Source organism: Arvicola amphibius, chromosome 13 (assembly GCF_903992535.2).
Source record: "Arvicola amphibius chromosome 13, mArvAmp1.2, whole genome shotgun sequence".
Taxonomy (NCBI): domain Eukaryota; kingdom Metazoa; phylum Chordata; class Mammalia; order Rodentia; family Cricetidae; genus Arvicola; species Arvicola amphibius.
Window position 1 is genome coordinate 18,353,997 of NC_052059.1, and position 20,584 is coordinate 18,374,580.

Consider the following 20,584-nt stretch of genomic DNA (forward strand, 5'->3'; position numbering starts at 1 on the left):
CTATTTAAAGAAAACTGTTTTAAAACTTAGGAAAATGTTCGTCTCTAAAATAGCTTATTAAAGAAAAGTAAAATAAAACTAAAATAAAAAAGAGGAACTATTTTGTTTTAGCCAGATCAAATTAGGAGTGTGTTATCACTTCAATTGAATAGCCACAGAAAATAGTGAGTTTAGTGAAAAACTATGAATCAAAAACACCAAAGACAAGATAAACTTTTTGGTCTGAGAGGAAACTTAATCTACCTTAGGAAGAACATTAGACAGTAAATACAACAGACACAAACCCAGTAGGTATCATAAAGCAAATTTTGAAATGTTTCATTAATCCTTAAAGAATGAGGAACATTTTAGATAGCAACAGTAAATCTTCTGTGATGCTGCATCTAAAATGTTAAACATTTCTTTTAAGTTCATTGGAACAGAGCAGAGTTGGGCCCACATTCGGGAGACAGAGCGTTAGACAAATGTGAAGATAAAGAAAAGGCACATGCATCATTCCTCAAGAGGCAGCCGTGCGCAGCTACACCAACATAGATGACTTTACAATGCTCCTGTGCTCAGGTGCAACCAAATTTTCTTTATGATAAGTTTCCTTTGACATCAATAGAGTCATTGTTATCATCCCTCTATCATTCCAATAGCAACGAGCATCTCTGGGCTTCATTAGCAGTATCTCCCATGACCAAAAACAGGTTTTTGGGTTTTTTTTTTTTTTTTTTTTGTATGTTGACCAAACATATGTTGGTGTAATCTAACACTGTGCAAATAATAGGAAGCAGTAAGGCAAAAATGAAGCTCCTCATTTCTTACTGTTACCCAGTGGAAAAACACGTGTTTAATAGCATCTCACTGCTTTGATTGTTGGTTTGTTTTTTTCACAAGGTTAAAAGAGAAACACCTTGAGAGCTAGACAAAGGACACGCAAAGACCCATTACCACAGAGGTAGACCCATGAACCGTAAGAAAAGCCTGGTGATCCTGGGGAAAGAACGGAAATGGGTTATGTTGCTTGGTCATAACAGCAGCAAGATGGAAGGAGATTGGTGCCCAGAGCCACAGACCACAAGGAAAGTGAGGAGCGGGGCAAGTCCATGGGAGCCCCAGGAGGAGTGAGCATTACAATTTACCTTGTTCAAAAAATTGGGATCGCCTTTTTAAATTTCGCAAAGAAATGGATTCTGATGCTAATTGAAAAATAAGAAAATAAATACCATGTCATTCATTTTAACTTCTCACCACTGGTAAATTCAATGACACTTGAGAGACCTTTCCAATCTGTAGCAGTTATTTTTTAAGCTCAAAATTGGTAGCCGCTGAAGGTAGCGATTATTTCAAGGCAGACACACGTATTTTAGGAGTCTACACTACATTCAAGTTAGCAAGAGGAACAAACACTTTATTAATTATTTTTAGTAAATAGACCTGTATTTTCACAGCAAGGAGAGCCACATCATCATAATAGAGGTCGGTACTTCTGAGAAATAAAAACTAACACTTTCTGCTTACGTGAATCAACCTAAAATTATCTCTCCCAAAGCATTTTTACAACATGAAGGAAAATGTAAAAATATCTGGAGAAGTCATCAAAAGCAAGACAACCTAACGAATGACCAAATGAAAGCAAATGCTAAAACGAATGTGTCTTTGATTAGAATATTTTGTGGTAGTATTTAAGAATGTGTAGATGCTAGCTTATGTCTTATTATTTTTGATGTAGGTTAGCCAGAAAAAAAAAAGGAAACATAATCTGATATCTCCCACAGGCCAAAACAATGGTACAAACCATAACTATCACCTGATGCTTACTTACTAAACAATCCTGAAGTAGCAAGCCCTGCATAGAGTTGCATAAGTCACCACGTAGGTGTCTTATCCATTCACACTACTACCTGGGCCATTAGAAGAAGACAACCAGGATTCCTTAGCTTTTTAATATCAGGAAAAATAAGCAATGTTTATTTTCAAACTCAGCTGCTAAGGGAAACAACAGTCCTAGTTTGTAATTATTAGAAAAGAAGGACAAAGAGAATAATCATAGAGAAGAGGCAAATCCATAAACTTCGATCACTTTTGCTCAACATATTTACTAACTATTCAACTGTGTCGCCAAAGCAAACACAGCCCCACCACAGGAGGCCTGGCCTCGTGGTGTAAAACCTTCATCTTCTTCTGGCCTCTTTCCTGCCTGTGTGGACCTGAAAGGTCTTCCTGATGTGTCTAAGGAAGAACACACAGCACTCGGCAGCTAAAATATTTCTGAATGGTCAAAGCAAAGCAAAGAGTAGAACTCCCACAATGCCCTGGAAACTTCAGTTGCCTTCTTTTTCAAGACAAACAAAGGTGACGCTCTCAACTGTGACTGCCCTTGGCGATTCTCTGCCAGGATCAGCTCCCTGCACATTTGTCCTCTGCCAACACTCCATAGCCCAGAAGCTGCAGGCTCTAGGAAAACCTGTTCTTATTTGGCTTGGGCACGCGGGGTACCTAGAGCTCCAGAGCCTGCTGCCAAATTTGCATTTGTAGCTCCTGAACTGTCCAGGCTGGAACAGACTCCTTCCCACCTGGCCGCACCTGGATCTGCATTCTAACCTTGGTTCAACTCGTTCTTCATCCAGCTTTTGTTCACTTAAATATATTAATTTTTCTAGCAGGTCTTGAAAGCTATAACGTCCCCTGCGGGACAAACGGAAGTAATTTGAGAGTGATCTTTACCTTTTGAATCAAGGGTGTTGCTTTCTTCGTGAATTCCATTGATTTCTTTGGATTCAGTATACTGGAGAGGATAGAAATGCTAATTAACATTTTTTCTGATTAGACTTTGGGCTTAAATAATACATCTCTCACTAGGGGAAGATGTCTTTAAACAAAATGGGTTTTCCGGATATTGATTCATTACCCACAGCTTCTTATACGTACTAAATTTTTTTCATTACTCTCCAATACTTGGGAAAGGATTAATGACTAGCTATAGGCAAGAATGACCATAAGTTTAATCAGTCATTAATATTCTAAGAGGCATGGTAGATAAAACATTCATCCATTTGGGTTATATTTATGAGTATTTGGCTTAGTAGTAAAACAACCATTTATGATTCTTTAACATTTAAAGCTTTTAGATAAGTTGACACAGTTCAAAGTTTAAATTATCAATTAAAATGAACAATTCTGATTAGAAATAGAAACTAGTTTTTTTAAAAAAAACTATGAAAAATATTGCTTCAGAATTTTGAAATTTTCTGCACTGTGCTTTTTAAATCAATTCATGAAACTGATTATATCTTAATCACACATGCAATCCAATTAAAATGCATCATGAGATTTCATGGTATACAGTGACTATATTTTGCCAGCTGACGACAGAGCACAAATAGCTGTAGCATGTAATTGTTCACAATTGCTATTTCTCATTCACAACAATTGAGAGAGACGGTTGTAATAATGAAAGATTGGTGAGAAATACTTGCAGAGCAACGTTATGAAATGATGTTACCATCCATAACTCAATAATAAAAGATGGCTAATGAAAGCAGCCAGTATTTTCAAGACAACACTTTATTAAGTATAACCTAACCATTTATCTTTTATGCAGCATCGAAACTTTCCCCCACATAGCTTCTGTTGTTGCTTCTTTCTACTTACAGGACTCTGAAGGCTTTCAGAGAAATCAGTTGTTACCGACAGACTTGAGGACTGGTCCGTGGTGTAAATCCCTGAAGTCGTGTCTGTCCACTTTGTTTCGGGTGAACCTATAATTTTGGTAGCCACACTGGTAAGATTGAGGGTTTTATGCCGTATAGATGGCAGGGGAGGTTGGTCTCTGCCCCAGTCTGATTGGCACATGAAGATCAAGTAATGAAAACACATAGATGGTGAAGTGGAAAGAATAAAGTTACTGAATGCACAGATACAAAATGTACACAGACAGACGGACAGACAGACAGATGAATCAGGCAGTGTCAACGATGGGGAGACTTTAGGGCTTTTACCAGCAGATCACCTTCCCAAAACACAAAGGTTAAAAACCGTGGTAGTAAATAGACAACTAGCAAATGTGCTGATTCTTTTGCTAAACTGACTGGCACTTATGTTCTATGCCGACACCAAAAATGTGTGGATCTTAAGAGGTATAATGTCCCTTCCTAGCGAACAATCAACCCACAACACGGAAACACAATGACGTCAAAAGCAGATTATTATGCTATGGGAATAAATAGGAATATGTCCTACTGTGAGCTTGAGGACAGCTGTACAGTTAAATACTACAGAGAAAGTTAGATCATAGGGCCGTTGTTCTTTCCACTCATTTTTTTTCTTTTAGTTTTTTGAGACAGGGTTTCTGTGTAGCACCAGCTCTCCTGGAACTCACTCTGTACACCAGGCTGGCCTTGAACTCAGAGATCTGCTTGTCTCTGCATCCCAAGTGCTAGGATTAAAGGTGTGCGCCACCTCTGCCCACCTCATAGTGCCATTCTTAATGCTCGGCATTGTGGGCCCTGGGTACGGATACATTTGCTTTCAATGGGCATTTGCATTTGGCCAGATCCTTTACCTAAGCAGTCACAAAAGTGTCAGATTCAGTAGATTTGCTAGTGAAGCATTTTCAGAAGGAACAGACAGAGGGGCCGTTCGTGATTTGTCCCAACACAATGACAAAATAATTGCAAGCACAACGCTAAGAAACACGGGAGTAGGGGAGAGGATTAATAAAGCCAATGGTTACAACCACCTGCCAAAGTCGGGTTTCCCTACTCAGCCAGGCACAGAGGGAAACCAACTCACCAGACTTTCCATAGCGCCTGACATCTATTACTAAGTTTCCAGTTTCCTGGGCGCTTGCCATGGTTTCCTCCCACTTTTTTGTATCCTTATATGAAAATTTGGTGTTATTGACGGCAAGAATTTCATCATCTACCTGCAGCTGAGAAAATTCTGCTGGGCTACCTAGACAAGGTAGAGTAAAGCACATAATTAGATGATAAGGATCCCACACAGGCTGATCCCTGTTGTTTCTAAGGCAAATGACTTTCTCATCTCGACTGGTTCCTACAGTTTCCAGTAGAGAAGCAACGTTAGTATTTTTAAGTTATCTAATAGCTGAGTCCTGACACCACATGAAGTACCAGGGGCATTGTTTATTTCAGAGTCTGTTTCTCCATTTACATTGAAAGAAGAAATGGCAAGTTCAGCCAAAATAATAATAACAATAGTAATAGTAATAGTAATAATAATAATAATAACTCTCCTGAGGACAAAGAAAAAATACGATCATTTTTAAAATAAAAATGTGAAATATATTATACTTCAATGGAGCATCAGTTAGCATTCTGGGCTGGAGAGAGTAGAAGGAAAGAGTCCCTTCAAACTGCACAAAATTACCACTTAAAGTACTGTGATTACACACTAAATCTTGAAATTTAAAAGGGAGAGCCAATGTCAACACACAATTTGTATATTAAAAATCCATAAACAGGTATCTCCTCTCAAATAGGATAGATCTCATTGTAGTTACCTTGAGAGCAAATTTAGCAATTGTTGGGTTTGCCGTGGCATAACCCTGGCTGTGAGGGGAGTAATCACTCAGTAGAAGACCCAAAGCACCTTGAACATATGATAAATGACAGACAAAATAGTAACACTACTTAGAAAACATCACTCTTGGTGGGAGGTGGCCAGGGACAGAGGACCCAGCATGTATGATGCACCTGGGTTCAAGTCACTACAAACAGCAACGCCCATGTTGATAGAGCCATAAGTGTCTGCCACAAAACACAATTAACCATGGAAACTTTACACTAAGCTTTCAGATAAATACAACTTGTTAACATTTCTAGAAAGCAAGTTTTAAAAAAAAAAAATCTCTAAGGTCACAAAATAGAGACTCTTGAAAATGGAAACAAGGAAGGGAGTGTAAACAATATGTAATTTGTAACTCCAACTGCTTGTCTTAGGGAGGAGACTATGCCAACTTTCCTCCACTGAGAAGCATCTTTCCCACATGCCCCCCTATCCCTGCAGGCCAAATCAAGTGGCTTCTACTTCCCCCACACACCACAGACAAGGCAGCGCAGTGTGTATGATTTACCTTTTTCAACGGATGCCACGAAGATCCCAGAAAATTCCCATTTTATTGTAAACCCGAAGTCAGGTTGGCTCCCGGGCGTCTGGTTTATGCTGATTCTCATATCGCTGAACTGATCCTGCAAGTAAAACGTGAAACGCTGGTATCGGGTGTCCCTGGCAACCACATGGAGGAAAACCTATCCATGAAAGCCGGGAAGCTGCACCAAGGGACACCTGAGTGAGTTTAAGACAAAACAGCAGCTTCCCATTTTTTCCATGGTTTTGATAAATCTTTCACTTACATGTATATGATAGAGTACTATTTTCTCTTAAAATAAGGTAAGGGCAAATCTATTGTCAACCAGTGTTTTATTTTATTTTAATACAATCCTGTAAACAAGTTGGCCATGAATAAAGTGTAGGCTTTTCGATTGTTTTTCCTACACCCATGGTTGATTCATTTCTCTCTGTAATCTTCCTCGCTACATGTAGTGGAACAGAAATTAAATGTTCAGACTATTTTAAAAAATAAGGTCTAGGCTTTTGTTCATCATACAAACAAGCCCAATTTACAAACCACTTACTTATTCATCACCTAAGAATAAAAAGAGTAATTTAAATTATCTGTTTTAAATGACAGACAGCAGATTGAAAAGCAATCCATCTCCAACACTCAGCATTTGTAGCTGAACTGGGCCAATGGCCCGCAGATGTATAATCAGTTATCTGTAGGAGTAATCCATCTGGAATAGAACAGTCCTGTCTCCCTGTGCATATTTGCTGGCTCAACTCTCTCAGGAGGATGCAGAGGCAAATGACTTGCTAATGCCCATACTGTTAAATGCAGGATTCTGTTCCCTCATCAAAAAGAAATTGAACACAATACATCCAGAGTAACAGACTATGACTCCTTTGAAGCATCATCAGTATCCCCTAGAGGCCAAGAACAATAGCATCTTGGGAAAAGAGAGTAGAACTCTATTTCAACTCTCTTTACTATACTCAGTGAAAATAAATCCTACATTTACAAGGATACTCTGTCTCTCTCTGTGTCTCTCTATCTCTCAAATACTACTTGAAGCCAGGTGGTGGTGCTACACACCTTTAATCCCAGCACTTAGGAAGAAACAGATGGATCTCTGTGAGTTGAAGGCCAAAATGATCTACAAATTGTGTTCCAGGGTAGCCAGAGGTACTGTCACACAGAGAGACCCTGCCTTGAAAAAAAAAGTGTGTGTGTGTGTGTGTGTTGTCTTCATATACATACGTTTAATTCATGTGTGTGGTGCCCATTGAGGCCAAAAGAGGGTACTGGATCCTCTGGAATTGTAGTTACAAACAGTTGCGAGCCAAAATATGTATTCTAAGAAGTGAACCTGGGATAACTGTAACTCTTCCAAGGAGGACATGAGGGGCTTCTAAAGCAAGAAAGGGCGTAGCTAATAACACAGAGTTTCCAAGGGGAAGCCATTTGAAACAATGCAAATAGAGACATCCAGATGTCATCATGATCTGTGATCTAAATGAGCCTGCTGAATATCAAAACCCAAAGGTAATAAAAACTGACTGAGAATAGAGATAGTTACTAGTTGGTTCTACTCTTTCATCTTAAATGCCAAATTGTTGATGGATAACTATTATTTTCTCTTTTCTGGCATGGACAATTGAAACTACTTGTATAGCTTATCTCTTAGTCATCAAAAATCTAACTTTCCCTTGGGTAATATAAGTCAAAACCACCTCACATTTAAATTAGAGGCGAGTCAGTGAAGGGAGTGGTCATCTTTACCACACTCCCACACACAAAGACCTGACTTAAAGGCCGCAGAAGCACAGAATCTATTGTTATACAAGGACAGGAAGACAAACGATGGGGTAGATAATCCAGCCACTGACTGGGGTTTCATTAGTTGAAAAATACAAGATGAGATGGTGTTTTAATGAATGGTCTCGAACTCCATTTAAGAAATGTTCTGTGGGAGACAGCAATTGACACTATTCTTTCCTTCCAAATAAAAGATGAAGGAGAATGAGCTTCAACCTTAGAGGGAAGAGCTTCACTATTACAGAAAATTAGAACTGTCCCCAAAAGGCTGCTCTGAGCTTGAGGAGAAATCTCTGAATACACTAAAGGACAGATATCCACTTCTGCACCTGCTAACTGGGAAGAAGGTTTCGCTATGGCTACATGCTGGCAGACTGCCCTGTCCATCCTGGGGACACTACACAGGCAGAAAAGAGAAACACGTGGACAATTACAGGTGAATCTCTGTCAATATCTGAGTGACCTCCCACGTGGCATTGAATGGAATACTTCTCTCTCTGACATTGACTTTCAAGTTTTTCAGAGATCAAGAGTCCTTCTTCCACATGACAATCTTATATACACAGCATCCTTCCCCAAACATATAGATCTATATGTGTACATGATACACATACACAATATTAGAGTGTGCAATGGTGGCTGGAGAAGAGGGTTGTATGTCCCAGGCTCCCAGTTCCATCACCTCTTCCTTGTGGAATTCTTTAGGGCACAGGTTTAAGGTAACCTGAGAAGTGTTGTGTTTCTGTAGTACTAGATTATTTTCAAGACTTTTTCCATGCAAACATAGCTACAATTGTAATCAAACATGAACTATTCAACAATGATTTAAGGCAGGATCTCTAAATTTTGAGAGATCCTTTCTATACAAAATTTAAGTCAAATGAGTATTGGACAAAGGATCTGAGCTACAGAAGATAATTAGGGAGTTACCTTTCTGAACTAGATGGAACAAAAATATAAATTATCCAAGGAAACCTCAATTTTTGATGACTAAGAAATGAATCCAAGTAGTTTCAGTTGTCCATGCCAGAAAAGAGAAAATAATAGTTATTCATGAGCAATTCAGCATTTGATCTAAAAACAATTTCCCTTGGGCTGGCTACAATTTGAAAAGAAGTACCTACTGAAAGTATGATTTTCCTGCTCACTGCCAGGCTGATGAACCAGAAGGGGACTCTGTCTGAAGACCAAAAAAAAGGTGACCTGGTACCACAAGAGTATGAATTACTTCCCCTAGAGTTGATGGGTTAAAATTTCCATGTCACCACAGAGGGTAATTAATGAAAACCAGAATCAATCTTACACATAACCAAACTATTCCCCCTCCAATGTTCCCAACTAGACAAAGGTGTTGACTTAAGAAAGCCTTCTCATTTGATAAAACATGATACTAAGCGCAGGTTTGGGTAATGAAATCCAGAATAACATAGAAAATAATCTTCAAATTTCTGTCTGTGTGGTTCCTTAGTGCATCCCAGGGTCTCTTTGAGATAAGAATAGGAAGGAAGTGGTCTTTAAACCAAGGCCCTGCTCTGATACTGGAGCCATCTTTGCTCTCCAAAGATGTACCTAAATCTTTCTCCACCCTCAGTAGATTTACTGCTACAGAGAAGCAGGTGACCTTTCTACCCACCCCTACCAACTATACAAATCTCCCAAGATTCTTTTCTACCTACAAAATCCAACAATAAGGCACTACCAATGATTCCTCAAATTGGAGGACATTCTTCTAAGTCGTCTATCAACCCACTCTACCTTCCCCACCCCCTCAGTCTCTCTAGTCACATCTTAATCTTCTCAATGTGTCTTTTTTCTATTTCATCACATAGTTACCCAATCATTCCCCATCTTTCTAACCATATGCTTCCTAAGTTGAGCACACCAGCGTGTCTTTAACTACTAGATCAACAGCACCACAATTAAAACATCTTCCTCCCAGAGTGTTCTGCTTCCTCCTGCTTTTCACACTTTGTTACACGCATCTCTACCCAGCTAGCTATGAGACTAAGAAACGCCTCTTTTTGCTTTCTTCCCGTTTCCCTACTCACACCCTCGAGCTCACAGACTATGACCTTGAAGGAACCCATCTTCTCCATCCTTCTACAAATCTGCATCATAGTTCAGAGGCACATTTGCCCTCTCTCCTCTTATCACCTGTTTGGCTCTTGTCTCTCCAGCCCTCCTTCCCCACAACTGCCAGAAATCTACTTATAGAACACGCTGAGTACACCGCACCCCACTTTTACATTGCCAGTATCTCCCTGTGCCTGCTTGGCAGAATTCAAATTCCACATTTCTGAAATAAGTTCAGTTCAGGTGACTTTCTATAAATATATGCCACACCTTGCCTCAAAATGATTTTAAGGATAATTTCATTGTCAGGCATGGGGGTGATGTCTGTAATCTCAATTCCTAGGAGGTCAAGTTAAGAGAAATGAGAATTTGAGACCAGTTTTTGTTAACTTTATCTCTACAGGTCAGAAGATATTTTGATCTCCATTGGTAAAAAAAAAAAAAAAAAAAAAAAAAAACCTCTAAAACACAATAATGTTAAAGATAAGTCAGCAGAGGCTAAGATGGTTCAGTGGGAAGGAGTGCTTGTTTTCCTCCTAGAGGACCCAAGTTCAGTTCCCAGTATACATATATTAGGTATCTTACAACCACCTGTAACTCAGCTCTGGTTGATCCAACACCCTCTTCTGGTCTCTATGGACACCTTCACATATGTGGCATGCACACACAAACAGACACATACACACAAATAATTTTTTTAAAAACAAAAAGTCAATAAAAGACCTCTAAATGAGTCACAATGTGGTTTAAAAATGTGTGTAGGCTTGGGAGAGAGAGGAAAAAGTACAGACAGTTATAAAAAGAAAACAATCTTAAAAAAACAGTCTGTAAAGAGACAGTAAAAATAATTTAAAACAAAAAAGCCACATGAAAATATAAAATACACAGAGTTTCTGGATTATATTTATTATTATGTTTTCTTTGAATTTGTTGACTGTTAATGAGTTAACTGCAGAGAGATATTTGATTGTGGTCTGCTAAGCTAAACCAACATAAAGCTATCTTGACTTCAAAACTTGAGTCTAAGGATATGCTACTTTGGAAAAGAGGTTCTGCATTTGCTTTCACAGAGGATGGGAATCTGTAGATTCCTTCCAGGTTAATGTGGTTTGATGGAACAAGAGCCCCTGGAGTCACCACAAATCCTAAAAATATTTCACCCAATAAATAGCAGGAATGATTTGGAGAAAACTATGCCCAAATTCCCAAAATGATTGTTTATGTTTGTTTTTATTTAAAGCAGGCTGATTATAAATGGTCAATGGTCACATTCAATAGCTTTCTAAAGAAAAAAGTAATATGATATAGAAATGAATACTTTACATTGGTATGGACATTTATTTATTAATTTAAATTTATGGTCATTTTTATATGTATATTTCTACTCTTAAGATATTATGTTTATACAGTTTATTTTAAAATGTATAGTTAAAAATACAGATTAATAATAGTCATTTATAATAGTCAAACTTATAGTCATGTTAGTTTTTTTCAGATATACAGAGATATATTTCAAATGGATTGGTGAACTTCAAGGACTTCAAAGACCTAAACAATATGGCACCTGAAATGCTTTAAGAACTTAGACTTTCCTCAACAGTGATATATGTCTGATTCTGCCAGCACCAATTTACTTCAAGAGGATAATGGACATTGAAGAGGCTCCTTATGGAATTCGCTAGCTATTTGGACAAGAAAATACTCTTGCCTGGACTGTTTAATAGTATGTATGAACTCAGAAAAGTAACTGTTAAAATTGGCAAAAGATGGGATGGTCCTTCAGGGTTCCTGCTCCACCAAAGAAACTGCCAGACATTCTGCAGGACACAGAAGAAAGTGAATGAAAAGCTACCAATATAGGCAAGACATCCTTTCAAATTTCCTGCTTCATATTAAAGTCTGCCAGATACTATGGGCCTGTAGGCTAAAGGTGGATGCCCCAACATTTCAAAAGAACTGTCCAGAAAGTGGACTATCTCTGTCAATTCTAGAGTTTTGGAAGTTGCTTACAATGCACTTCCTGTTTACTTAGGTAATATTAAATTCTTCTGGGGTCTTTGATGGAGTTGAAAACAGATAGTTATAGTTTTCCTTAGTTATAGAAAAGATAAATTAGATATAAAACTTTAGACTCACAAAGATAGGATAGTTGACAGAATATTTTCTTTAATTTTTGCCAAGTACAAATAAGACTAAATATTGTAACTGTAATTCTTGCTTGATACCTGTTTTGTTATATGTAATTTTACTATGTCAAAGTTAAAACCTTCCTTTTTATTGAGACAAAAAAATGCAGATGATGTGAGATGCCCTTCTGTATATGTGTGGCTTTTATTGGCTTATGAATACAGCTGTTTCAGCCAGTGGCTTAGCAGAGTAAAACCAGGTAGGAAATCCAAACACACACACACACACACACACGGGGGGGGGGGGAGAGGGAGAAAGAGGGACAGAGAGGGAGAGAGAGAGAGAGAGGGGGGGGGAGGGAGAGGAAGAGAGAGAGGGAGGGAAAGAGGGTGGGAGAGAGAGAGGGAGGGAGGAAGAGAGAGAGAGAAGGGAGAGTTGAGGAGACACTTTGTAACCACTGAAGGAGTAACATGACACACTGGTAAACCATAGCCTCATGGCAATACACAGATTAATAGAAATGGGTTAATTTAATAGTTAGAGCTAGCCAGTAAGAAGTCTTAGACATCGGCCAAACAATTGTAACTGATAATAAGCATCAGAGTGGTTATTTCATAAATGGCTTTGGGAACAGGTGGGTGGAGAAAAACCAGTCCAGGGGGATCAGTAGGACAGAATATTTCTAGCTACAATCAGTGTCCTAAGTATATAAGGCAATCCTCAACTTTGAGCATGCCATAATGGAGGAGGAGGAGGAACTGCTCATGATTAGTGGTTAGAGTATGAGAAAACAGAGTAAGGGCTATGTATTTCATCAGCCTGGGGCAAGTCACATAACCGAACTTTCAAGTATGCCACCAGTAACAGTGGAGACAATAGCATCTACTTTCAAGGAGACTGAGAGGATTAAATCAAACATTTAAAAGGTGCCAATGCCCGTGGCTGATGCTCCAGATTTACCTTCTTCGTCTCCCATAGAAACTACATTAAACATAGCATACATGCTGATTAAGCAGTGTCCAGATGAATTAAATCAAATCCTATTTAATGTTCATAAATTTAGTTTGAAAACCAAGAGGACACAGCCATATCCAGGTCCTGGGCTAACAGGAGAAAGATCATCTGTTGGGAGCAGTGAGACCCCAGATCCTGAATTTCTTGTAATCCCCTGATCTGAGTGCCGCCTACAGCTGCTCTGAGCACGAGACCTTCAGGAGTTCCTGATGGCAGGAGAGTGGTTTCTGGTGGGTTTGGCTGGGGCGTGCCTATCTCTATATAATCTGCTCCTGAACACAATAAAGGGGGCATTCTTGGGGAATTCAAGGATGACCCGTGTCTCTGTCTCTCTGTCTGTATGTGTTTGTGTATTTTAACCTCCTGCCCCTTGCCCGAATCTCACGAACTGGGTGCTAGCGGACCAAACGCAGACACGGGGGCGCGGTGCGCGGCAATCATCTTGTTTTCCCACCTTCACAGCATGCTAGCTCTCATCGGAGGTGTAACATAGAAGGCATGGTTTTAAAGCAGAACAAGGGTTTGGATGGCAGAGTGGGGGTCTTGTAGGTTAATAGTGTCCAATGGGTGGGAATGGATATTTGCAACAAGGAGGAAGTTGGTGAGTGAAACTTTCAAGAATCGATTCAGTTCCAACCAGGAGGATGCAATACATGGACCACGAACGAAGTGGTTTTGCCTGGCTTTGAAGGACTTGAAAGGCATTAAGCAGAGTGATAAGCAGAGTGAACACCTTCAAATGGAAGAATAATAACTAACATATGATGACAAAATTGGCTTTCTTAGGAAGTTCAGGTACCTTTCCTTTCCCTTGATGTAGTAAAAGGTAGGCAATACTATGTAAAAATTTCCTGAGTTTGGCTCCTAACTCCATCACTTAGTGCTCCGGATGGTCTCGGAAAAGGAGGGTGAGCATCTATGCTTTCAATCATCTGTATGCAAGGATATAATGACGGTGATGACATCACAGGGCTGTGGTAAGAATTCTCCCATACAATACTCTGTAACGTCTGTCTTGCCTATGGTATGCACTCATTGAACATCAGTTCGTATTGAGGTGAGATCAAGGGAATCTGAACTCATTCTTGAGGAACCTCAGCAGTGCACAGAGTATCCTGAACTTCCCTAAAGGACAAAATGCTTTGGGAGACACTAGAAAACGCAAGAATTAATGAGTCCTGTGTACAAACACCTATAGCTATTTCTAACCATTTACATTGACAGAAAAATGACCTGGATGACAATATTGACCTGGATGACAAAGCTAGCAGAACATCTAGAAGTTCAGCCACTTGTGCTGTGTTTGTTTTCTATGAATATCTAGAGTTACAGAGCTTGATCGAGAATTTGGAAGAGTGACACACAAGGACCCTGTGTATCTCACTCATCACCTGTTACGCATTCATGACCTTTCTGGAGTCAGCTTCATAAACTACTCTTCTGGTAGCATAGAAATGGATAGTCCAAATAGAAACCGGCAAGGTACCATGGGAAGTACAACAGTGCTCAAGAATTCCACTAGCTCCAATGGTTAAAAGAAGCTGAATCTTCCCTGGTAGAATGGTACTTCAAGCTTGGTGAAAACAACAGAAATCTACTATGATGAAACCTGAAACAGGCCAGGTTAATTTGGGCTTCTCGAAATTGCCAGAGTATAGGACACACCCACACTCCACGCATGGCCTCTTTTTCTTAATCCAAGGGTACAGTGTGCCAGCTGCCACCCGGAAGGAGGTCCCATCATCAACAGGCAGCACATTCATCAAGCTGTTTTGTTGAGTTTGCTCTTTGAAAGGGGGAAGGCAATGTACACATCCATAGAACAGAAGACCCATTGTCTCTGCTTTCATTATTCACCTATTGGTACCTTACCTTCCCCAAGTATAGTAGAGAGGTACTGTTCTCATTTGCTGAGACCTATAATGATGACCATGCATTCCCAATTCTTTTTAAATGTATCAATATTTTATAACTGATGATTTTGGCCAGCTGAAAACTTGTTTTAGAGTATATTTGTAAATATGTATAGGAAAACTTTTATAAAACAGAAAAGAAACAAAAACTAGAAAACACCACTACCAAATAAGATCAAAACTTAAAATTACTAAGTGCTATCATTGGTTATTTCTAAATTATATATTTAGATTTCTCAAGGATATTTTTTCTTATATTTCTCAGATACAAAGAAAGTGTCTTATAGCCTGGAAGGGAGGGTTGAAATTTTTAAAAATATTCTTATATAATTAAGAAAAATTAATAAAGGTAAATAAATAAGCTATGCCAAACTATTTCACATAAATCTATTTTATTCACATATTTAAGAGACATAGTTTACCTTTTGCCTTGGAAAACTATGCTCCAGTAAGAAAACAGGGAATTATGGACCAAGTCAAAGTCCAAAAATACCTCCATGAGAAGGGGCTTACACTAGCAAGTTGCTTAACCAGAGTGTTGCTGGCTTTTGGTTTTTTAAAAAAGCTTTTCTAGCTTGACAAAGACTTTTAGTAGGCTTAGCATGTAGACGGAAAGAAAGTATATCACCTACTAATTCTCTTGAAAGCCATCTGTTAGGCTTTTAAATGGGAAAATGACAAACACTCCCATTCGTTTCTAATCTGTTGGTGTATTTTATTTGGAGTCCAAATGTTCAGATCCGCAGTTGTCAGACTGTGACTAGGTGTCATTGTTCTCGCTAAGAGACAGGGGATGACAACAAATGTACCCATTCCAAAGTAGAAATTACTATGAAAAGTCACAAGAAGATTAAAAGAAAACACAGAGCTGTGTCCCTAGAGACAAGCATCCACTCAATAGGACAGTTTCTTCCTGCAGCTGGTTAATTTCCACATAGACAGGCTTTTGCTTACTCACACATACATTAGGTCTACAGCAGAAACCAGAGAACTGTGGAGTAATAAAAACTACAGGCAAACGTCCCAGAAGACTGGTGGACCACGTCTCCCGAGACACAGCTCATGGAGGATGTCTGAGATCTACAAACTAAAAGTTGGAAAGATCTACTTCCTCCACAATCTGTTAAAAATAGACCAGTATATATTTTTGCAGAATATAAATAGCAGCCTGTACTGTACGAGCCAGAGGCTAGAACAACAGTTTCCAGATTGAAATCTTTGCGTATCTGAGACAGATGACTAAGAACCCTCCCAAACGTACCTGGGACCTTGAAACGTCCCTCAGTGGTGAGCTTCCCCCTCCTCCAGAGTGTGTGGCTTTTGAAGTGGCTGTCTGGTCTTGCAAGAGCGAAGAAAGGGGTGTGGAAGAGGACAGGCTTGCCACATCTCCTGGGGCTGCCTCCTTTTCACTGGATGAACCCAAAACAAACTGGGTGGAGTCAAGCTTCGGGGCAGGGGCTGTGACCAAATTCTGTTGAGCTCTCTTGACAATCTCAACACCGCCATTGTACTTCCAGCTGTCATCCATCTAGAGAGGAAACATTTTAAACCTCATGTTCTGCTAGCCTTAGGTTCACTTTCGAAAAGTTTTCATATTTGAAAGCTGCTAAAATAACATCCACTTGCCACAGAAAACTATTGTCAAAAGCTTGGAGTGCATTTCTTCACACCACCAGATATGCACCAGCAGAGAAACACTTTTTCTAATAAAAGCATAATTATGTATATACCACTCTGGGTCAGCAGATACAGCTCCAAGCTCGGTCTTTCCATCGCTGGAAACCCCACAGTGTGGATGTCAATCATGTATTCATTTGATACATAATGAAATTGTTAAAAGCTATCCTTCACTTCCCAAAAGCACCTATTTTAGAGCCCAGATGTTCCAAAAAAACTCACTGGGTCAGAGGATTTGTATATGTAGTATCTGTCTTATTTCTACAGAGAAAACAGCAGCCCTGTGCCCATGAGCAGAAAGACACCTGCATCTCCACCTCCTCAACAATGCATAGTTTCAGCATTTAAAATACTTGCTAGTGAGATGGCTGAGCAGTTGTTTACCTAATCCTCAGGCTCACGAGGCTACACATGCCTCTTTGTACTCTCCTTACATTCCTTTCCGTTGAATTGGCCAGCTCCTTTGCTGTGTTTCTCTCTTCTCATCAAATTAGAAAACTACTTTGCACCTTAGAATTGCCAACCCTTTATCTACAATGCAGTTTAATAATAACTGTGACTTAAATTGTCTTATATACTGCCTGCTATACAAGTTTAATTTTTATGTTGTCAAATAGGTCTATATTTTCCTTAATAGGATGGTCAGGGATTTCCTGGCTGATTTAGACAGGCTTCCTTCAGCTCAAATACTGATTTCTTAAGCCATAATTCTCATGTATATGTAAAGATTTTAAGATCTTAAGGGCTAGGTGGACAGAACTGACAGGAACATGAACATTAAATATTCAGACATTGTTTCATTTACATAATTGAGTCTAACATGTCCCACATGTGCTGAATCTTATTAGAGACACAAGTGAACATATTTCAACATATACTCAGGCATCAAGTTCTAAAGTCAGAAAGAAGAATAGAACAAATCCTTATCTATACAATCCTGAAAACATTTAAGGGGAGTCTTAAAAATGTGCTATATCATAGGTAAGAAAAGAGCTGATTGCTGGCAATTTCAAGATGTTCAACCTAAAGCTTCAGAAGAGCTCAAAAGAAAGCAAAAATATGGCAAGAAAAAAAATGTTCTATCTCAAAACATATCTTATTTCTTCTTTAAAGTTTAAAAACCCCTGTTTTTATTAAATCTAAATTTCATGAAAGTTGTTTATATACGTCATCAACATTTTACTCATCCTGTATCTGTCCAACTGAGCTTCTGCTCAAGCTCCCCAACTCATTGCTCTTGGGAACAGACTAAATGAACCTGGGACATTTTTACCGTGTAGGATCTGGGCAGTGATGAGATTCCCCTTGACTGCGTGCCAAAAGGTCTTGCTGTGACCACAGATGTTAACCTGGCTGTATCGGCTTTCTGGTAACTTCTAGGGAGAGAAGCTGAAATCCGAGTCGACTCTCCTCTTGTACTCAGCGACTGCTGAAACGAGAGCGAGACTGGACGCTGTGCTACTGAAGATAAAGAGACCTTGTGTGGCTCGGCGGAAGATAAAGAGACCTGGTGCGGTTCTGCAGAAGACAAGGGGGCCTGGTGAGGCTCTGCAGAAGACAAGAAGCCCTGGTGTGGTTCTGCAAAAGACAAGGGGGCCTGGTGTGGTTCTATAGAAGACAAGGGGGCCTGGTGCGGTTCTGCAAAAGACAAGGGGGCCTGGTGTGGTTCCGCAGAAGACAAGGGGGCCTGGTGTGGCTCCGCAGAAGACAAGGGAGCCTGGTGTGGCTCCGCAGAAGACAAGGGAGCCTGGTGTGGCTCCGCAGAAGACAAGGGGGCCTGGTGTGGTTCCGCAGCAGATAAAGGAGCCGGCCGCTGCTCTTCAGGAATATGAGAAGGATGCTGAATCTCAGCTGCTACACTGTCCTGTCTCTTTGCAAACATTGTGGAATCTTCTTTGGCCGTCTCGGCAGGATAAGCTGTTGTCTTGTCTCCCAGTCTCTCTCTCTGGTAGCTGGTTTCTGACAGAGTCAATGTAGGACGAAGTACTTCATCATCCAGGGAGTCATCGGCAGAATACATCCTCCTTGTAGAATTCAGACCTCGAGATTCCCTGAGCAGAGAATAATGCGCCATTACGATAGAATTATGCATTTGCCCCCAAATGGGGTAAGACAACAACTGATATGTAAGTGGCTACTCATAGAAAACAAGAATCAGCACAACACTAACATGAGATTATGCATAACTTTTAAGCATTTGTTAAGAGACTGACCCGATCTTTGATCAAAGAGGCTCTCAAAGGATATTTTTAATCATAAACTATTTTAATAACAAAATTAGAAAGGTCTCACATGGGAGTATTTGCAGATTCTTAGCCACAAATTTATGTCTTCCAAGATCAAAATGCTTTTAAATGGCTGGCCACCGATCTGAGTCTGACAAGTTTTGCTATATAAAATGTATAATATATTGGTAAAAAAAAAATAGCACAGAAGACTCAGGCCTTTATAGAGCACCAGTCAGTTCATGGAGCTTGACAGAATCCCCAAGGGCAATTATATAATAGATTCAAGGTTATTATCCATACTTAAAGAGCTGATGAAACAGCTTCATCCTGCAGTTAGTGGGGAGTCCCCACATCCCTGGCTAACTGCTGTACTTAAGGGAATGGAAGTCTTGAGCCTTGGCATTTCAGACACAGCAACTTTCCTTTGTGACATTATTTCTAAAGCATATTTGCTCTCTCTCTCTGATCTATCCATCTCCCCCAGGTCCACACAGTTAGCTGCTCACATGAAAGTTTAAATTTCACCTTCCTCCTGCCATTTCAACTCAAAGAATAAACCCACACATCCACACTTACATAGACTTCCTTTAAACATAATTTATTCTCTCCCACTAAAATTGAACAAACATCTCTCTTAGATTTCATAAAATTTATTTTAAAAAGTCGATTTTATTTGACTACCCTATGCTTAAACTTTAAAAGGAGAAAAATCGGTGGGTTTGAGGTTTTTATTTATTTTTGTTTTGCTATCAAATATAGCAAATAACTCATCCCCCCACAGAAGACCGTACAGTGTGAGACAAAGAGCCCTTGCTCACCAGTGCTAAGTAATATGTTCTTTTGCTGCCCAGATCAGTAATATTGTTTCAATGCTCCAGCCCGAAACCCTGGCTGCTCCGGTCCATACGTGTTTACAGTTTGAAGCTGATGGCCACATACCCCACCCCCATGCAGAGCTTCCATTTCTGACACTGGGATCTCCCAGGCCCTTTACCTGTCCTGCAGCATTTCCCTAAAGGTCTTTGAGCTTCGGTCAGACTTCTCCAGGGCTTGCTTTTCGATCTCTTCCCTCTCCTCCTTCTTCTTCTGCAGATCTGAAGTGTAACTCTTCCGACGACTTTTCCATTTTGCAAGATCCTGACAAGAAATCCCATCGGCCCGGTCATACCTGAATTTCTACACACCTTTTCCTTGCGGCAGGAGCATGCTGGGGTGTCCTATTACAAGGCTGAAAGCTCTCATGCCCACCTGTGCCAAGGTGCCCTATTTTTGCTTTTTATAGGCAGTGTTTCTGTACTAAGCCTTTATCTCATGTGCCTGACAGAAAACCCTGACCTAATAAGAGATCCCACTTTTGTTATCCAAGAAAGTATTACATCAATGTCCATTTCTCAAAGAATGCTTAAGGCTTACAATTAACTACTAGGTCAGGTTGATCAGGAAATATTTCAAACTCAAATCTCATAGCACCTCAAAAAAACCTCTGATTCACATGCTTACTGTGATGTGAGAGACAGAAGTGTCCCTGTAACAGTCCAGCTCAAGTAAATGGTTGATCTTATTAATATAGGCACACAGATACCTATAATGTGATTCCCCTCAACAAGGCAGACTATGCATAAAGGTCAGTGCCTAACGGGGGAGGTCTACTGAGAAGAACATGGGTC

General features: G+C 39.8%; 1 protein-coding gene across 5 annotated transcripts in view; it reads right to left on the reverse strand.

Moving 5' to 3' along the window:
* The window catches only part of Lmo7 (LIM domain 7), a 99,349-nt gene that overhangs the window by 17,757 nt on the left and 61,008 nt on the right, over positions 1–20,584 (reverse strand). For 3 of the 5 annotated variants that reach the window (XM_038310718.1, XM_038310717.1, XM_042054123.1), the window contains 8 exons: positions 19,912–20,054; positions 17,963–18,740; positions 16,274–16,540; positions 6,083–6,197; positions 4,780–4,941; positions 3,640–3,827; positions 2,713–2,773; positions 1,128–1,184 (listed from right to left, as the gene is read on the reverse strand). In XM_038310718.1, coding sequence (XP_038166646.1) covers positions 1,128–1,184; positions 2,713–2,773; positions 3,640–3,827; positions 4,780–4,941; positions 6,083–6,197; positions 16,274–16,540; positions 17,963–18,740; positions 19,912–20,054 — 1,771 coding nt within the window. The remainder of the gene's footprint in view (positions 1–1,127; positions 1,185–2,712; positions 2,774–3,639; positions 3,828–4,779; positions 4,942–6,082; positions 6,198–16,273; positions 16,541–17,962; positions 18,741–19,911; positions 20,055–20,584) is intronic. The other 2 variants (XM_038310720.1, XM_038310719.1) reach the window with 1 other exon arrangement.